The following is a 17,812-nucleotide window of genomic DNA, read 5'->3' as shown; positions in this document are numbered from 1 at the left end:
GAGACAGCAAATGTTTTGAAGTTCTCAGAAAAGACACACACTTTGAGCTTATAAACTGTATCTGGGTGAGCACTGAAGTAACACTGGCATTGTCAGATGAAACAGAGTTCGGGTTTTCAGTGAGTCGTCATCGTGAGCGACTGCTGTTCCACAGATTGACTTTAATCAGCTTGTTTTACGTTGTCTTCTTATAGTTAAAGCTTGGTCTTTCCGTCTTTCTTCCTTACAGAAGTGAGTGCTTTGACTACGGTTTCAAGACAAGCACTAGAGGTCACTTGACAGGATGTAAAAGCTGTCTAGTGCTGCCCTGTGTTCCTGAAGCAGCTCCCTCTCTTCTCTTCACAGGGTTGCATGAGTTCTTTTTCCTCCTCGTCCTGGCATACTTCGTGACGGCTTGCGTTTATGCTCAGTCACTGTGGCAGGCTATTAAGAAAGGAGGGCCCATGCACGTGATCCTCAAGGTCCTGACAACCGCACTGCTGTTACAGGCGGCTTCAGCCTTAGCTAATTACATCCACTTCTCCAGGTAACTGCTGTCTTCATCATTGCAGCTAATCAATCCCAATTAGTCCAGGCATTATGCTTGCTTTGATTATGAACATTTTTTCACATCTGTAATTTATATTAATGCTCTCAACGCTCTCCTCTTCAATTCCTCAGGTACTCCAAAGATGGAATCGGGCTGCCTCTAATGGGAAGTTTGGCAGAAGGTGAGAATCCTGAGTACATTTTCGAAGATAAACTTGCCATCTTCTTTTCTTCTAGAGAGAGAGAACAAAAAAGCTTTACTTTCAGCTAGTGGGGTAGCTAAGTAGTAGAGTACTTGTCCAGCATTGAAGGAGGCCCTGGGTCTGATCTCCAGCACTGTAAGGTGGTGGTGGTGGTGGTGGTGGTGGTGGTGGTGGTGGAATAATTATTTTTGCTGTGTGTATTTTTTCTACTTGCGGTTAGTCAGAACTCAGCTGAACTAGAACAGGACTGTAGATTTAGCTCTCAGATCTTTGATCTTACTAGTAAGTCATGTGTCTAGCTTAACTCTTCACGTCTGTTATTCGCAAATACTTCCTCAGTTTATCCTCGGTGAAAAGTAGATGTGCATTGCTTAGATGCACAATGAGCACGTGGAGGTCACTCCACTAGCGAGCTGAAGAGCCCAGTTTCAGACCCAAGTTTTCCAATCCCATAGGTGATTCTGTTTTCTCCTTGACAAACTTACTGTTCCTGATGCAAGGTCATGGTACACACCTATAATTGAGCTGGCTTCACATCTTTCTCCTTTTATTTATAAGAGAAGCTTAACAATTTTAGGAAATTGTAAAGGTTTTTTATTCATGACATTTTAAAGAGTACTTCTAAGAGAAATCAAGTCATGCACCGTCATTTATACTGAGAAATTAATGCTTTGCTAAGCAACAGGTTTTGAATATGGAAGCATGTTAGAATTGACTCTTCCTTTTCTTCTGATCTCATCACCTATTTTGATTTAGAAACTTCAGGAGCTTTGCTACCTTGTGAAATCATGGGTACAGTTCCCCTTCAACAGGAACACGAGGTGTTGTCCTTTCTGAACACTGTTTACACCTTGGCCTCTCCCTTGCTGTTCTTTTGAGCGTATTTGGATATTTAATGGAGTCATGGTCCTATGGCAGGACAAAACTGTAGAGATAATTTAGGCAGTCGAGGAAACTGACACCTGAAAAGACAAAGCGCACAACACAGACCTTAGCAGAAGCCTCTTGCCGAAACTGAGGCTCAGTGAATATTAGTCCAAGTCTTCTGGATGTGAAATCACTGGGTACCCAACTTTTCCTTTCCCCTTCAGTTCTGGTAATTCTAAGACTTTTTGCCTGTGAAGCAAGCATTCTATCGCTAAACTCTGTCCCTAGGTATTTGACAGTGGGGTTCACTTTGTGAATGTCTTTGAGCTTACAAAGTAGCCTACCTGCCCTCAGACTCAGAGTCCTGGCCCTGTCTTCCACATCCTAGGATTCAGTGTGCGTCAGCATGCTCTGTGCAGTGCTTGTCGGAGTAGTATTGAATTGATGTGGCTAGGTGTTGGCAATTCTTCCAGCAAAAGAGTTGGCTAGTTCCCTGGTTCAATTCAGGAGAGCAGAGCTCTTGTGTGATAAAGATATAAATATGTATACATTTACATTGTACAAGTATATACTTATAAATGCTTTATAAATACATCTATTTGTATATAAAACAGGTAGTTATTTTCAGCAACTATGAGCATAGGTTTTTCTATCCAGTTATGGTATTTTATTGATCTTTGTAACCTGGTGTATGACATAAGCTGGAAAGTGAAAAGGATTGTCCAGGTGTTTGTTTTTGCTACTTTGGAGCTTATATAAGAATTCCTTCAGTCAACTTTGTCTGGTTAACTGACTGTGCTTGTGAAATGGTTAATGAAATCCACTGACGTCACACTTAAACATTTGTGATGTGATTGACCTGACCAGGGTGTGTCCTTCAAGTGTAGCGACAACTCATTAGTAGCGTTCACTACCATACATGTATGCGCATACTTACGTAAACCTTTCCTGGGGACACAAACATCTGTTCTCTGCAGAGAACACCAAGAACAGACCCAAACAATTACACCCAAGTCTGGGTTGGCAAGCCAGTGAACTGGTTCGGGTAAGCTGTGGTAGCATGCACAGCTTGCAAGCAGCTGTACCCTGAGGAACCCCCGACTCATAACAGCCGTTAACTGTGCTTCACCAGGAATATGGGGGCGCTCTGGGCCTCTTATCACCCTCAGGTTAGCGGGCCCAGTCTTGTGCCGGTCTCCTGTAAGTAACCAGAGCTGCCAGGAGCTCAGGAAGACAAGAAAGACTGTGCCATGTCCAGAAGACAGTGTGTCACAGCAGTGCCTGTAAAACGATTGTTTCAGTGTGGATGGCAGAGCAGGAGGAAAGCTGTCAAGATGCATCGAATGTGTATTGTTGATAAACTTTTGATGTGTAGCTCAAAAACATAAACATTATACCCCAGCTGCTTCTGTGTCTCTACAGGAAGTCTCTTTCCCAGAGCATGGCGGTTGTGTTGGCTGTGTAGGGGTGGGCGGTATGCTCCATTGTGATCACAAGCCATTCAGATACACGGTGATAAAAAGTCATAGTTTTCATTGTAAGCAAGCAGCTATTAATTTATAAGATAAGTGTGTGTAGAACCGGAAGCATTTATAGATTTTGTTTGTTTCTGTGTGGTGTGCATCTATGTGCAGGCGATTTGTTGAATTCCTTTTAAAGCAGGCGCTTCCCCTGCAGTACAAGAGCTGGCCACCTGGGGGCACACGGCACTAGTTCGTGAAGCTCTGCATCTGTCTATAGGACTCTGACGTGAGGGATGCTGCAGCTATGGAATCGTATTCTGTTCTTTACAGTTTTCAAAATACTCCCATCTTATAGTTTATCCATCAAACGCCGTTAGCACCTCAGAAAGGATGCTAATATCATCTACATTGTAGAAATTACATTTCAATTTTGTCTCTTTTGTCAGAATTGTACATAGCAATAAAAGCTTTAAAGAGAAGAAAAGACTAGCTTTAAGGTTAGACGAATATAGGCAAAATATAGCCATGTATATACTTTTTTTAAAAAAATGGTAGTACTTCCCTGCTTTTATAACTAATTACAAATTTTATGCCAAATATTGAGTGTGTTAGAACTATTATACATTAATATCTCTTACTGAATTTTCTAGTTTTTGTGGTTTGAAAAGGGGAATTCTCATCTCAATATAAAATGTGCCAGATTCTGTGAATTTGAAACTTCATTGATTTTGGTTTTCATTTTTCTCCAGTTTTTGACATTGCCTCCCAAATCCAGATGCTGTACCTGCTTCTGAGCCTGTGCATGGGGTGGACCATAGTCAGGATGAAGAAGTCTCAAAGCAGGCCGCTCCAGTGGGACTCTACCCCTGCGTCCACAGGCATCGCCGTGTTCATTGTCATAACCCAGGTGAGAACTGGCCTGCAGAAACCACACCTGACCATGGATGTCTTGCTGCAGGACAGAAACAGGGAATTTAAGAAATGCTCACAAAATGATGAAATGCCCTCACAGATCTCCTGGGTGCTAGTGTGCATGCACAGCAGGGACTGGCTTACTAAAAATACGTTTCTTACTTTGTCTGTTTTCTTAAATATTAAAAAAAATCTTCTCACATTTCTTGGTGCTGGAGAGGTAGCTCAGCAGTTAAGAGTAGGGTGGCTGCTCTTCCAGAGGACCCAGGGACAATTTCCAGCATCCACATGGTGGTTCACAGCCGCTTTCAGAGGCTCAGACACCTTTTTCTGACCTCTGCAGGCAAACAAACAAACAAACAAAAAAAATGAAATACAAATAAACAAACTTGTAAAAAATCATGTACATTCTCATTTCTCAAATCACAACTCTCTTAAAAGCCAGGTTTTAAATCATCATGTCTTTGTAATTTCAATCCATTGTCACAGACAAGTAGCTGACTGATAATTAAGGTTGCCATTGCCCTGGACTGGGACACTGAAAGAACTGGAGCCTGTTTTAGACATGACTGTGGTCTGCAGCAACAGCCAACAGTGCCAGTGACACCAGCAGTCTACCAGTACAGAAGTGCATACGTGTGTGACCAGCAGTCTATCAGTACAGAAGTGCATACGTGTGTGAACAGCAGTCTATCAGTACAAAAGTGCATATCTAGCAATCTATCAGTACATAAGCGCATATGTGTGTTATTAATAGACTGAAGACATGTTAGCACTTGAATATGTAAACACAGAATTCAAATATGGAAAACGAACTGACAGGAAATGGTGGTTTTATAATCATACTTCTTTGTTGTAAAAGTCAAGTTTAGAAGTGTAGTTTAAGAAAATAGATCGATATAGTTTGGTGTAAAGAGAGAATAGGGTAAGGGAAGAAGAAGAATAAAAGTATGCGTGTATCTGTATGTGTGTATCTGTATGCGTGTGTGCATGCACATGTGTCTGCACATGCATGCATGTTCGTGGGGGAAGTGTGGGAGGTACATAAGCATGTGGGAGGGTACATGAATGTGTGTCTGTGTGTGTGTGCATGTGCGTGTGCTCACACACGTCTGCATGTGCAATTTAGAAATATAGTAAAGAATACGAAGACACGAATGAAAATAGTAAAACGGAGAAATATATAGGATAGTATCAGGAGGGAATTTCCGTGAGTATTGAAAATTCGCCCATGTTTAATTTCCAACTGTTTAAAATACCCTGACCTCAAAAAGTAGGAGTAAGACAAAAGACTGCATTAATATGATACAAGGAAAATAACGTACCAATTGAAAATGGCAGGCTTCGGTCATAGTTAAACATGCTGTTGCTAGAACAAAATAAGTTACACTGGAGTAAGTTAAACTGGAGCAGCTGTGCACAGATGGGAGAGGAGGCTGCCCACGAGCCCTTACGGCCAGGGAACTGGATCTGTGTTTAGAGCTGGGCCTCCTTATGTAGACCAGGCTGGTCTAAAATTCACAGGGATCGCCTGCACCTCCCTAGTGCTGGGATTGACTGAATGAGCCATCATGCCCTGCCCAAGAATTGGATTTAATACTGACTTTATTTTACCAAAGGTGTTTGGAAGTGACTAATGTCTCATTTTGAAAGCTGAACTTCCATAGGAAGCCCAAAAAGTATTTGATGGTAAAAAAGATTACAGTAATTTAAGTGCTTGGTGTTTAGTTGGGACAGAGGAGCATGGGTAGCAATAAACGGAACAGCAGAAAGAAAGCTGTGTCCCAGTAACAAGATGACAGGGAAGGTCAGCAGGAGAGTGGGGTGTGTGACAGTGCCCGGGCTAGCACCAGATGGAACAGACGTGCGTGCAGGCTGACAGCAACAACCTGCGCCCAGTCCCCAGTACCCGCACAGCAATAGAACAACCCACACACATGGTGTGGTACAGGCACGCACCTTCACATATATAATAATGGTAAAATAAAATCTAGTAAATAAACAAAAATATCTTCCTTTACGTAGGGAAGTTGCCAGAAAGAGTGGCGTTTGACAATTTGGACTTGGCATGTTCTGTTAGAAAGGTTGTGAGCTATCTGAAAGTGGTCTTAAACATGGCGAGGCATGCCCATATTGCCAAATCTCAGGAAGCAGAGACATGAGATTGCTGGAAGTTTGAGACCAGCTTGGTCTTCATCATGAGTTTTGGAACAGCCAGCGATACACATCAAGATTCTGAAAAAAACAGGCAAGTTAGCCTTGAGATAGGAGAACTGGGGTAGAAGGAGGTGGGTTTAGAAGGAAGTTCCCATTCTTTCCCTTGTCCATCTCTGTTTAGAGATGATGGGTTTGACTCGTGATGGCGATAGTAGCTGACGTGTCACTCGCTGGAAACCCCAAGGATCCTGAGAGCAGGAAAGGACTGCACTAGTAGTTGACAGCCTTTGTGACCGACAAACCTTGCATCCCCCAGGAAGGTTTTTCTCACATATATAGGATGCTCACAAGACTTGAGAACATGTTTTGTTGTGGATAGGTGTATGTATATATTTCTTTAACTGTTGTTGTTATCCACAGAGTGTTTTGCTACTTTGGGAGCAGTTTGAAGACACTGGTCACCATAGCTCACATTCCCACCACAGCTTGGCGGGGGTCCTGCTCATCATCTTAAGGGTTTGCCTGGCACTGTCACTGGGCTGTGGACTCTACCAGATCATCACCATGGAGAGGAGCACGCTCAAGAGAGAGTTCTACATCACATTCGCCAAAGTATGCACGGGGCAGGCAGGGCTTCCGAGTGTCCAGTCCCTCTGCTGTCTCTGTCCAGAGCACTGCTCTAAGCCTTCTGTTGCTCAACTAATCTTCACGCATGCATGACCTGGATACGATCCTGTTTTACAGAACCCGGAACAGTATTTTCCATGTAATCTTTGAACGACCCATTGGCCTACATCTTGGTTTTTCCTTTTCAATAGTGAGTTTTCTTCTCATCTGTGGGAACTGAAAAACATGTTTCTAGCAGCTGTTCCCTGTCTGAGGCACCCCTCTTGGAGCTCCAGTGTTCTGTAACAAGCTGTGAGGAGCTGTCCTTCCGTACAGGAGGATGCAGCCCGGAGGCTGCCGCGCTTACTGTGTGGCTGTCCCATCCCATCCCATCCTCCTGTGTCCATACTCTGCATCTGTGTGCCTGAGAACCAGAGAGCAGACTGGATTCGTTCTGTGCCCATCTAATCAAGATGCTTTCGAGTAGCACAGAGTGAGCTGTCTCTTCTTAGGTCTCATCGCTTTCTCCTAGAAGCCATACCACTGGCCCTACGTTTCTTTGTTGGAGGAGGCTGCCTGTTTGTTCAGCTGCTCAGAACCGAAATAATCACACAGAAACTATTGAATAAATCACTGTTTGGCGTATTAGCTCTAGTTCTTATTGACTAACTCTTACATATTAATTTAACCTATTTCTATTAATTTGTGTATTGCCACGTGGCTGTGGCTTACCAGCTAAATTTCTGACCAGCATCTGTCTCTCTGACTCCACCCCTTTCTCCCAGCATTCACCCTAGCTTTCCCCGCCTACCTAAATTCTGCCTTGCTATAGGTCCAAAGCAGTTTCTTTATTCATTAACCAATAAAAACAACACACAGACAGAAGGACCTCCCACATCATTTCCCTGCCAGAGAATTTACATGTCTTTCCCTCTCTTTCCTAAGAGAAGTAATGTACTAAGCACTGTCTTTCTTGTGCCTCAATCTTCAAAGTGCCTCGAGCATTATGAACTTGTTTCAGATTTAATTTTGAAAAAGAGATACATTGTGACAGTTCATGAGAAACTAGAGAACAATATTTGGAAAACATAATGTAGAATTTCCTGTTTTCACTCACCCTGTTGACTCTCCTCTGTGGTACCATTCTGTCAATCAGAGCAATCGCTGGGAATCGTCATGGGTATTGTTATGGAATTCATTTGAATGTGGACATGTGAATATGACTTCATGGCTTCATGGCTTTTTGCAGAAATATTATACATTTGTGCCTCACTTTTTCAGTGACATTGCTGCCTATAGCACAGCATTGGTAGTGTATATTATATGTATGTAACATTATAAATGTAATGTTGTAAGTACTCTAAAAGTTACCAATTTGGTCAGAGAAAGGAGTATTACTGTTATAGCAAAATGCATTTATTTCTACATTTTATCTCAAGTTTACTCTGAAGTTCAATTGAGGCCAGTCAGGACCTACGTGCGAGAGAGTGTTAAGATTTTATTTTTATTTTTTGAATATGTGTGTTTTGCCCTTGTTTGTGTGTGTGTGTGTGTGAGTGTATGTGTATATATATCACATCAGATATCAGATCCCCGGAACTAGAGTTACAGACAGTTGTGAGCTGCTGTGTGGGTGCTGGGGACTAACCCTGGGTCCTCTGCAAGAACAGCAAGTGCTCTTAACTGAACAGTTAAGCATTTGCTGAGCCATCTCTCCACTCTAGGTTCTAAATATTAATAACTGTTTTTTGATTTTTGATTCCTGATCTCAGTCTGTAGTCCAGGCTACCCTCCAGCTGCAGTGCTCCTGCTGTGGGGTTCCCTAACCCTGAGAAGACTGCATGTATTCTACCATGACATGTGTGTTGGTTTTGTTTTTAATCTGATGCATTTCAAGTAAAGACAACAGATCTTACTGGTTTGTCGATTTCTTCTAGGGCTGTATCCTGTGGTTCTTATGCCAGCCAGTGCTTGCCTGCATTGCTGTCATTTTTAATGACTACCAAAGAGATAAGGTAAGTACCAGTCACCATGAAAATGTTTTCAGATCTTTCTTTAGAACGTGTTAAAGCAGGAGGTGCCTAGTGTGCCATTCAGAAGTTTCTTGAGTTCTTTAAACTCAAAAGAAAATATTAAAACTGGTGAGTACATAAGTGAGAAGTTAATAAACATTAAAAAATAACTTAAAAGTTAGTTCATAAGCAAAATGGTAGAAATCGTGTTTTTGTTGGTCTTGTTTGCTTTTGAAACAGGATCAGAATATATAGCCCTGGGCCTCAGGCTGGAATTGATCCTGCTGTTTCTGCTTTCTGGGTGTTGGGATTAAAAGCACAAGCTACCACACCCAGCCTAGATAGAAGTAGCTGTCATGGGTGTTAGCCTATTTCAGAATCGTGTTTTATAAATTACATTAGGAGGACATGTAATGCATCTTTTTTAAAAAAGAGATGATTAAGATTGTTCACTGTGTACTGCCAACAGCCAATATAGACAGAAAATGTCATTGCTGTGACAGACTACAGAGCAGAGGGCCTGCCTGCCCTCGTCAGCATTGCAGCAGGAGCCCTGCCTGGTGTTTACAGATGTGAGTAGCGCGCCCTAGGGCAGCAGAGCTGTCGCTGAGGCAGGAGGATGCCATGCCGCTGTTACTAAAATGGCCGAGTCCTGAGTTTTGTAGCATGTGCACCCTGGGGAGACAAGGGACTTCTCCATCTACTGTAGTAAACTAAAGGTCAGAGAACTTTACCCTTGAGCAGTCCCAGGCCTGAAGGTGGCCTGCTTTCTGTGGGAGGTGCTTCATGAGATGCACCTGTGGTGAAGGTGAAGGATGCTGGACTGGGTAGAGAATGCAGAGGAGGACGCATGGTAAGTTAAATGTAACTTTTCTCTTCCTGCACATAGTGAAACATTCCTGTTCCTTTTCTTTTTTCAGGTTGTTACAATAGGTGTTATCCTTTGCCAGTCTGTCTCCATGGTTACTCTCTATAGACTCTTCCTGTCGCACAGTCTGTACTGGGAGGTTTCCTCACTCTCCTCAGTAACATTACCACTGACCATTTCATCTGGACACAAAAGTCGCCCTCATTTCTGATACTTGATTCTTGTGAGAACAAGAAGTGACGTGGACAAGTGCAATAAGGCTCCAGATGCGGTGATGTCCCTTCATGCCTTTGCCATGAGAGACAGAACGGAGATAGCAGAGCATGTTACTTACACAGCTGCATTCCAGCAGTGCCAAACTCAGAGGTAACACATGTTCTGTACTCAGACAATAAACTCTGGAGAGAGGATCTTGTTCCGAGGCAACTGCAGCCCTTTTGCCCAGGAGATCAGCGTGAAAGAGAGGACTTGAATGGCGTGTGGTCGGGTGCTCACACTCAGGTCTGATGGTCTCAAACAGTGTTCACTCACACGATCACGCTTGTGCACAGCCAACTACTCCAGGTATGACGTCAGAGTGAGACGCTGGTTTTAAAACTACTTTTTATGCTTTAAAGAACATGCATTTCGTATTTCAATGTAAAGGAATTGGAAGTGAATACTCCAGAAAATAAATAGAAAGTGTGTTAACAGTTAAGTGAATCAGCTTCTGTTTATTCATGGGTAGAGCTATTCTGCAATTTTTGCTTGTGTTGTTGGTCCTAGTTCAGGCTTTTTCTTGGTAGGAAAGGATTTTGGAAAATCTTAGGTACATTACATTGGCTGTACGAACAGAGGTTTTAAATCTGAGCACTTGGGTAAAGGAACAAGCAGTTTTTTGTGTTTAAAAAGAAAGAAGGAAAAAGTAGTATATTATATAGCTCTAAAATTTTAATCCTGAGGTAATTCATTTCTCTTATATTAAATCCTCAATTATAATTAAGCTGTATACACAGATTAAATTAACAGAGGTATTTCACAAAAATATTGGTTTCAGTAATCAACTACCCATGAATTCCTGCCCAAGGATACTTAATCAGGATTATATTTTCGGTGAATAATTGAAAAACAAAATGCTCACTGGATTTGTTATAATCCATGTTGGCAGTGGGTTGTAAGCAGTGCCATCTTGAATCCTTTGTAACAAAGCTGTGTGTGTGTGTGTGTGTGTTGTCCCCAGATTGTCTGTAGTTTTCTAAAAAGTGCCCAGTTAAAGAACTGCTGTGGTTGTCAGTCCTCTGCTGTGGTTGTCTGTCTGACCTCTGCTGTGGTTGTCTGTCCTCTGCTGTGGTTGTCAGTCCTCTGCTGTGTGGTTGTCAGTCCTCTGCTGTGTGGTTGTCAGTCCTCTGCTGTGTGGTTGTCAGTCCTCTGCTGTGGTTGTCAGTCCTCTGCTGTGGTTGTCAGTCCTCTGCTGCGGTTGTCAGTCCTCTGCTGTGGTTGTCAGTCCTCTGCTGTGGTTGTCTGTCTGTCCTCTGCTGTGGTTGTCAGTCCTCTGCTGTGGTTGTCAGTCCTCTGCTGTGGTTGTCTGTCTGTCCTCTGCTGTGGTTGTCAGTCCTCTGCTGCGGTTGTCAGTCCTCTGCTGTGGTTGTCAGTCCTCTGCTGTGGTTGTCAGTCCTCTGCTGTGGTTGTCAGTCCTCTGCTGCGGTTGTCAGTCCTCTGCTGTGGTTGTCTGTCCTCTGCTGTGGTTGTCAGTCCTCTGCTGTGGTTGTCTGACCTCTGCTGTGGTTGTCTGTCCTCTGCTGTGGTTGTCAGTCCTCTGCTGTGGTTGTCTGTCCTCTGCTGTGGTTGTCAGTCCTCTGCTGTGGTTGTCTGACCTCTGCTGTGGTTGTCAGTCCTCTGCTGTGGTTGTCAGTCCTCTGCTGCGGTTGTCAGTCCTCTGCTGTGGTTGTCAGTCCTCTGCTGCGGTTGTCAGTCCTCTGCTGTGGTTGTCTGTCTGTCCTCTGCTGTGGTTGTCAGTCCTCTCTCTAAAATAAGAATCCTGATTAGTAGTTACTGATTGACAGTTGCTCGGTTAGTATTTGTCAAGTTAATTGACCTTTTGTTTACCTCTGGCTATCTTTAAATATTTTATCTGCTTACCATGTTTTTAAGCAGGAAATGGTGCAATAGTGTGGTAATTGAGATTTTAATGAAAGACTCCAGGTAACGTAGCATAATTTAAAAGTATCTGTGTTTTTTGTCTTTATTTTTCCCTTGCATATGGTGTCTTTGAAAATGAAAATATTTTGCTTCATTTGAATGGTAAAATATATTTGCAGCTAGCAAATCTGCAAAGTAGTAGAGTCCAGCCCGTGACTAGCGAGCCTTTCTAGCAGCACTCTGGCCTCCTGCAGCACATGAGCTGCAGGGTAATACAGAAGTGTAAGGTTCTCAGAGCTGGGCCAGCAGGTTGACCGCACACAGGACATGGACCAACGTGCCTGCATTTGCAAAGCTTTTAATAGGGTTTTTGTTTGTTTTTAATATATCCAGTTGCTGATAATTTATATTTTACTGTTAAGAGCTGTTACTAAGTCAAGAAAAATAGTTGTTAATGAATGTGTGGAACTATCGATTGCCTAACAGACGCAAAGACAAAAGTTTCTTATGTCATAATGGTGCCTGTTTTTTTTTCCTTTCTTCCTTCTTTCTTTCACTCCTTTCTTTGTTTCTTCCTTTCTTCTTTCCTTTCTTTCTTGTTTTTTTGTTTTCTTGTTGTTGTTTTGTTTTTTGAGATTGGGTTTCTCTGTGTAGCCCCGGCTGTCCTGGAACTCACTCTGTAGACCAGGCTGACCTCAAACTCAGAGCTCTGCCTGCCTCTGCCTCTGTCTCCCAATGCTGCCTGTGCCACCACCTCCCGGCTGGCTTTGTTTTCTTAACCACTCTAAATCATAGCAGGATGAACCATCCCTGCCCTACCTTGTTTTCTCCTGTCAGACAGATAATGCCTTATAAGTTATGGGTTTTTTCCTTTGAAAGTAGCCTTGGACCCCATCCTGTTGAGAAACACTGTTTTCTTTCTTTGAGAAAATAGGAAATGTTGGATTTATTGACATGTATAATAATGTAAACGCTGACTGTCATCAGATGTTTTAACTTCAGTATGAGTAAACCAGGACCCATTTAACTAAGTAGGAATAAATAAATGTTTCTTTGGAGCCCACCAGACCTTTTTATTTATTTACTTTTTTATTTTACTTTCATGATTTATTGAGCATGTTTATTAGGTTTTATGTTTTTAATTTGAATCTGTTTGTGCATGTGTGTGTGGGTACCTATGGAGGCCGGAAGAGGGAGCCTCATCCCCTGAGTTGGAGTTACAGGCATTGGAGGGCCTCGAGCTGTGGGTGTCAGGATCCCAGTCCCCTGAGAGCAGCAAGCCCTTGTAGCTGCTGAGCCATCTTTCCAGCCCCCAGTGTGCAGTTTTTCATTAGGCTGAATGAACATTTGTCGTTAGGCGTGGCTGGTGTTTTCACAGTTGGCCTGCGATTGTGCTCAAATCGGAAATGAACCTCAGTAGCTATGAACATATAGACCACTTTCATGCCTGAACCAGTTTACAGCAGATGGGGGAGCTCGTCCGGGGCTTGATCTCGAATGAAGGAAGCTATATCTGACGAAAATATACACAAGTCCAAGGTCAATACTGGTGAGACCGACCCTGTGTGTGAGCAGAACATGATCCCTTTGCCATGTTTCCCTTGGAAGAATGCAGCTGTTTGTGACACATGCTCACACCTAGCTCTGATCGCAAATCTCAGAGGATTTAGGTTTCGATTTGAGATGATAGGATTGTTACAAACAGCCAAGCAGCTGCGGACTTTATGAAAAGAGGTTTACCACCTTTAAACCCAGCTTGGATTCGTGGACCAAGACCAACCTGACGGGCTTTGCTGTGAAGTTGGCAAACCAGTGTGGATACCCACAGTTTGCACCCTGCGGCCATCTCTAAGTGCCCTCCTCCTTCCACATCTGGTCATCGTCTTCACAGCTGTGTCAGTATACTGACATTTTGACCAGTGCAATAAGGAATGAGAAGGAGCTAGAAAAGGATACAAATATGAAAGGAAAAAATCAAATTATTCTTTTTGGCAGATGATATCTAAAACACAAGAGACCTTAAAGATCACACACACACACACGCATGTGTGCTCACAGAGAGAGAGAGAGAGAGAGAGAGAGAGAGAGAGAGAGAGCCCTTGCTCTATAGTTTCAGCAACAAAGCAAGATAAAGATAACTTGAAATAAACTTAACCAATGAATTCAAAGACCTTTATAATGAAACTTAAAACTCGGGAAAGGAAACAAAGACGTTAGGAGATAGACCTCCCAGAGACCCATGGCTTAGAAGAATTAATAATGTGAGGACAAATATTCCCAGAACAACATTCTGATAAAAGCATAAAATCAGCATATTCAGTTCAATTCTTATCAGAATTCCAATGCCTTTCTTTGTGCATTTTTTTTTATCTAAAAATCTCATGGAAGTTTAAAAGACCCCGATAACTGCAGAAACCCTGAGCAAAGAGTAATACTGGAAGGATCACCAAGCCCAGTTTTACGTTATACTGCCAAGTCATAGTAGCAAGAACAGCATGCTACTAACAGAGCAGAGGTATTAGCCTAAATATAAGCTCACACAGCCACACTTTTCATGAGATGCAAAAAAAAAAAAATACACATTAAAGAAAAGATATTGTCTTCAACAAGTGGTGGTGGAAAACTAGATATCCACACATGAAGTGATATAACTGGATCCCTGTTTCACACCCTGTACCAAAAACCAAACAAAAACCAAAACCATCACGACAGGATTGAAGCCCTTCCTGGTAACCTAAGCTGAAGCTACTGGAGCGAAGGAAGGAAGAACACTTCTCAGTAAGATTCCAGTCACTCGGGAGACAACGCCGATAACTGACAGATGATGCTGTGGGTGTTTGGGTGTAACAACCTCCAGATACCCAAAGGAAATGGCATTACTAGGAAGTGTGGCTTTGCTGGAGGAAGTGTCACTGTGGAGGCCAGCTTTGGGATCTCACATATACCCAAGCCACGCTCAGGGATTCAGTTCACTTCCTGCTGCCTGCCTGTTAGGGTGTAGGATTCAGCTCCAACACCATGTCTGCTTGTCTGCCACCATGTTTCCCTCCATGATGGTATTGGTTAAAATCCTGGAACTGTAAGCCACCCCAATTAAATTTTTTCCTTTATAAGAATTGGCATGTTCATGGTGTCTCTTCACAGCAATAGAAAGCGTGTCTAAGACACATACTTCATGAACACTAAGCTGCTGCACAGCAGAAGGAAATTGTTAGTTGAGTGAAGAGGCACCCTACATGTGGTTGATTAAAATCCAATATATATAAAGAACTCATATTAAACAAAAAATCATAACACAGAGTAAAGAGCTGTAGAGTTCTCAAAAGAAGAAATATAAATTGCCAATAAATATTTTTTAAAGTGTTCAATACTCTTAGTCACCAGAAATAAAACCGTTAAAATATTTTGAGATTTCATCTTCCCTTTCTCAGAATGTGGTCACTAAGGAAACAGCAGGCTACAGAGATGGCTCGCAGCTGCCTGTAACTTCATCCCCAGGAAAACTCAATGCTTCTCACCTCCTTGGGCCCCTGTACATACTCACACACATACACATCATTTTAAATCTTAAAATAAGAAAAGTACTGGTGAGGATGTAGACCAAAGACAACTCCTATGCCCCAATATGGGAATGTAAATTATTCTACCACCATGTGAATCTACATGTAGGCCCATCAAAAAGCTATAAGTAGACCTACCATGTGATTTGTGTGCACCTGAGTGACTTCAAATGAGCACATCACAGACATAGTTGAACATCCATTTAACTTGAGTAGTGATGCTCCCAACAGCTAAGTTACAGAGCTGAACTACATGCTGAATAACAGGAATGGGTAAACAGGTCATATATACAAAATAATCCTCGTCCATAAACAGAGTGAAGTTATGTCACATACTAGAAAATGGGTAAAACTGGAGATAGTTATAGTTCACTACTGAGTCCAAAACCTGGTTCTTTAAAATGAGTGATAAACTTTACAAACCTATATCAAGATTGTCAGAGGGGAAATAAAAGGGAAAATACAAAACACCAGTAATAAGAACAAAAACTACCACACTGCAGAAGAGAGAAAAACTGAAGAGCAAAGGAAATGTATAACTGAGATAAATCATGACAATTAAGGTGAAACAGCTGGTGTGCTATAAACTATATGCGTAACATGTGGGCCTGCTTGTTGGGGTTTCTGTCCTGCCCAGTTCTCACAGCTGGTAAATCCCAAAAGAGAATCACAAGAGGTCTCCATAAATTATAAACCGATTGGCCCATTAGCTCAGGCTTCTTATTAACTCTTATAACTTATATTAGCCCATAATTCTTGTCTATGTTAGCCACATGGCTTGGTACCTTTTTGAGCTGGGCAATCACATCTTCCTTCTTTGGTGTCTGGACAGGACTGGGAAAAGAGCTTCCTCTTTCCAGAATACTGTTCTCATTGCCCCACCTCTACTTCCTGTCTGGTTGTCCCACCTATACTTCCTGCCTGGCTACTGGTCAATCAGTGTTTACTTAAAACATAATTGACAGAATACATAATTGTCCTGCATCATATATGTCGAGCAATATTGGTCCAAAGTGCTTGTCATGCAGGGCTGCCAACCTGAGTTCGGTCTTCAGAGCTCTCGAAAAGTTGGATGTAGTGATTCACATCTGTAATTCCAGGACTCCTAAAGCAAATGGGAGGCAGGCACAATTGCCCAGGAGTTCAGTCCCAGCCAGCCTAGAGTACACCTTCCATCAGCAGGAACAAGGGAGACCCTGTCTCAACAATGTGGAAGGAGAGAACAGCTCTCTGTTCACCTCCACAGGTGTGGCCACACTGACGCAGCAGTAATTAATTCAAAAAGGGAATACGAAGGGCTTGAGGGCTTGCCTGTTTTATCAATGGAAAGGTTGCTGTGACTTCAAGTCCTACAAATTTGCTAGATGTTTGATCTCCAGTGCAGTAGTGTTGAGTGAGGCCTAATGAGATGATTAGCAGAAGCTACCTAAATGGACATCAATCCATTTATATGATCTCTATAGATTGGTTGATGATAAAAGTTAATCCATCCATTCTGGTTTTTTGTTTTGTTTTTTGTTTTGATCATTGTCCTCCCAAACCCTGCCATGCTTTTATGCAACACAAAGACCCCTGCTAGGTGTCATCACCATGCACTTGTCTTTCTAGACTCTAGAACCACAAGGTAAACTTTTTTCCTCATAAATTTTACAAGTTAGAGTATTCTTTTATAATAGAAAAGGACAAAGTCTCTATCTATGAATGTAAACACTAATACCAAGTAGGTTTGCATTAGTGAGGACTTACCAGGTTCATGATGAATTGCCTCTTCTAACATTGCACATGACCAAGACGCACTGAAGAGTGAATAAATACCTCAAGAAGTTCTATAACTAGTTAAGAAAATGAATCCTGATTAAAATACTAATGAAATAGGAATCTGGCCTAAATGATTTTACTATAAATTATATCAAGTATCTAAGAAGAAATAGCAATTCTAAGTAATATGTTTATCTATGTTTCAGTTTTTCTGCTGTGTGTAGACACCATGACCACGACAACTCTTATAAAAGAAAACATTTAATTGGAGCTGGCTGACAGTTTCAAAGGGTTAGGTCATTATTGTCATGGTAGGAAGCATGGCAATGTGGAGGCAAACATGATGCTGGAGAAGGAACTGAGAATTCTACATCTTGGTCTACCAAGCAGGAGAGACTGTGTGCCACATGGGGCATAGCTTGAGCATATCAGACCTTAAGTCCCACCACCACAGTGGCACACTTCTTCCAACAAGGCCACACCTCCTAATAGTGCCACTCCCTATGAACCAAGCATTCAAACACATGAGTCAATGGGGACCATTCCTATTCAAACCACCGAGTCCCATAGCTTGTAACCATAACATAATGCAGAAAATGAATTCAGTCTAAGCTCAAAAGTACCCATAATCTGTAACAGTCTCAAACTTGTTTAAAAGTTCAAAATCTCTTCTGATATTTGTGCAGTGTCTTAACTGTAATCCCCTATGAAATCAATTTAAAAAATAAAAAAAAACCATGATGGGGGCTGAAGAGATGGC

At 42.2% G+C, this 17,812-nt stretch overlaps 1 protein-coding gene across 3 annotated transcripts in view; it reads left to right on the top strand.

Moving 5' to 3' along the window:
- Positions 1–17,812, top strand: part of Gpr180 (G protein-coupled receptor 180) — a 59,046-nt gene that overhangs the window by 16,121 nt on the left and 25,113 nt on the right. For 2 of the 3 annotated variants that reach the window (XR_009058121.1, XR_009058120.1), the window contains exons 4-9: positions 346–526; positions 661–710; positions 3,811–3,968; positions 6,551–6,742; positions 8,674–8,751; positions 9,669–10,180. Coding sequence is in view for 1 of the 3 variants with exons in the window: in XM_057786178.1 (XP_057642161.1) it covers positions 346–526; positions 661–710; positions 3,811–3,968; positions 6,551–6,742; positions 8,674–8,751; positions 9,669–9,827 (818 nt within the window). In the remaining 2 variants the exon portion in view is untranslated. Of the gene's footprint in view, positions 1–345; positions 527–660; positions 711–3,810; positions 3,969–6,550; positions 6,743–8,673; positions 8,752–9,668; positions 10,948–17,812 lie in introns of those variants that run through there. The other variant, XM_057786178.1, reaches the window with a different exon arrangement.

The sequence above is a fragment of the Chionomys nivalis genome, chromosome 12 (assembly GCF_950005125.1).
Source record: "Chionomys nivalis chromosome 12, mChiNiv1.1, whole genome shotgun sequence".
Lineage (NCBI taxonomy): Eukaryota > Metazoa > Chordata > Mammalia > Rodentia > Cricetidae > Chionomys > Chionomys nivalis.
Note: the sequence above shows the minus strand (reverse complement) of the source record. Positions and strands in the feature narration are given on the sequence as shown.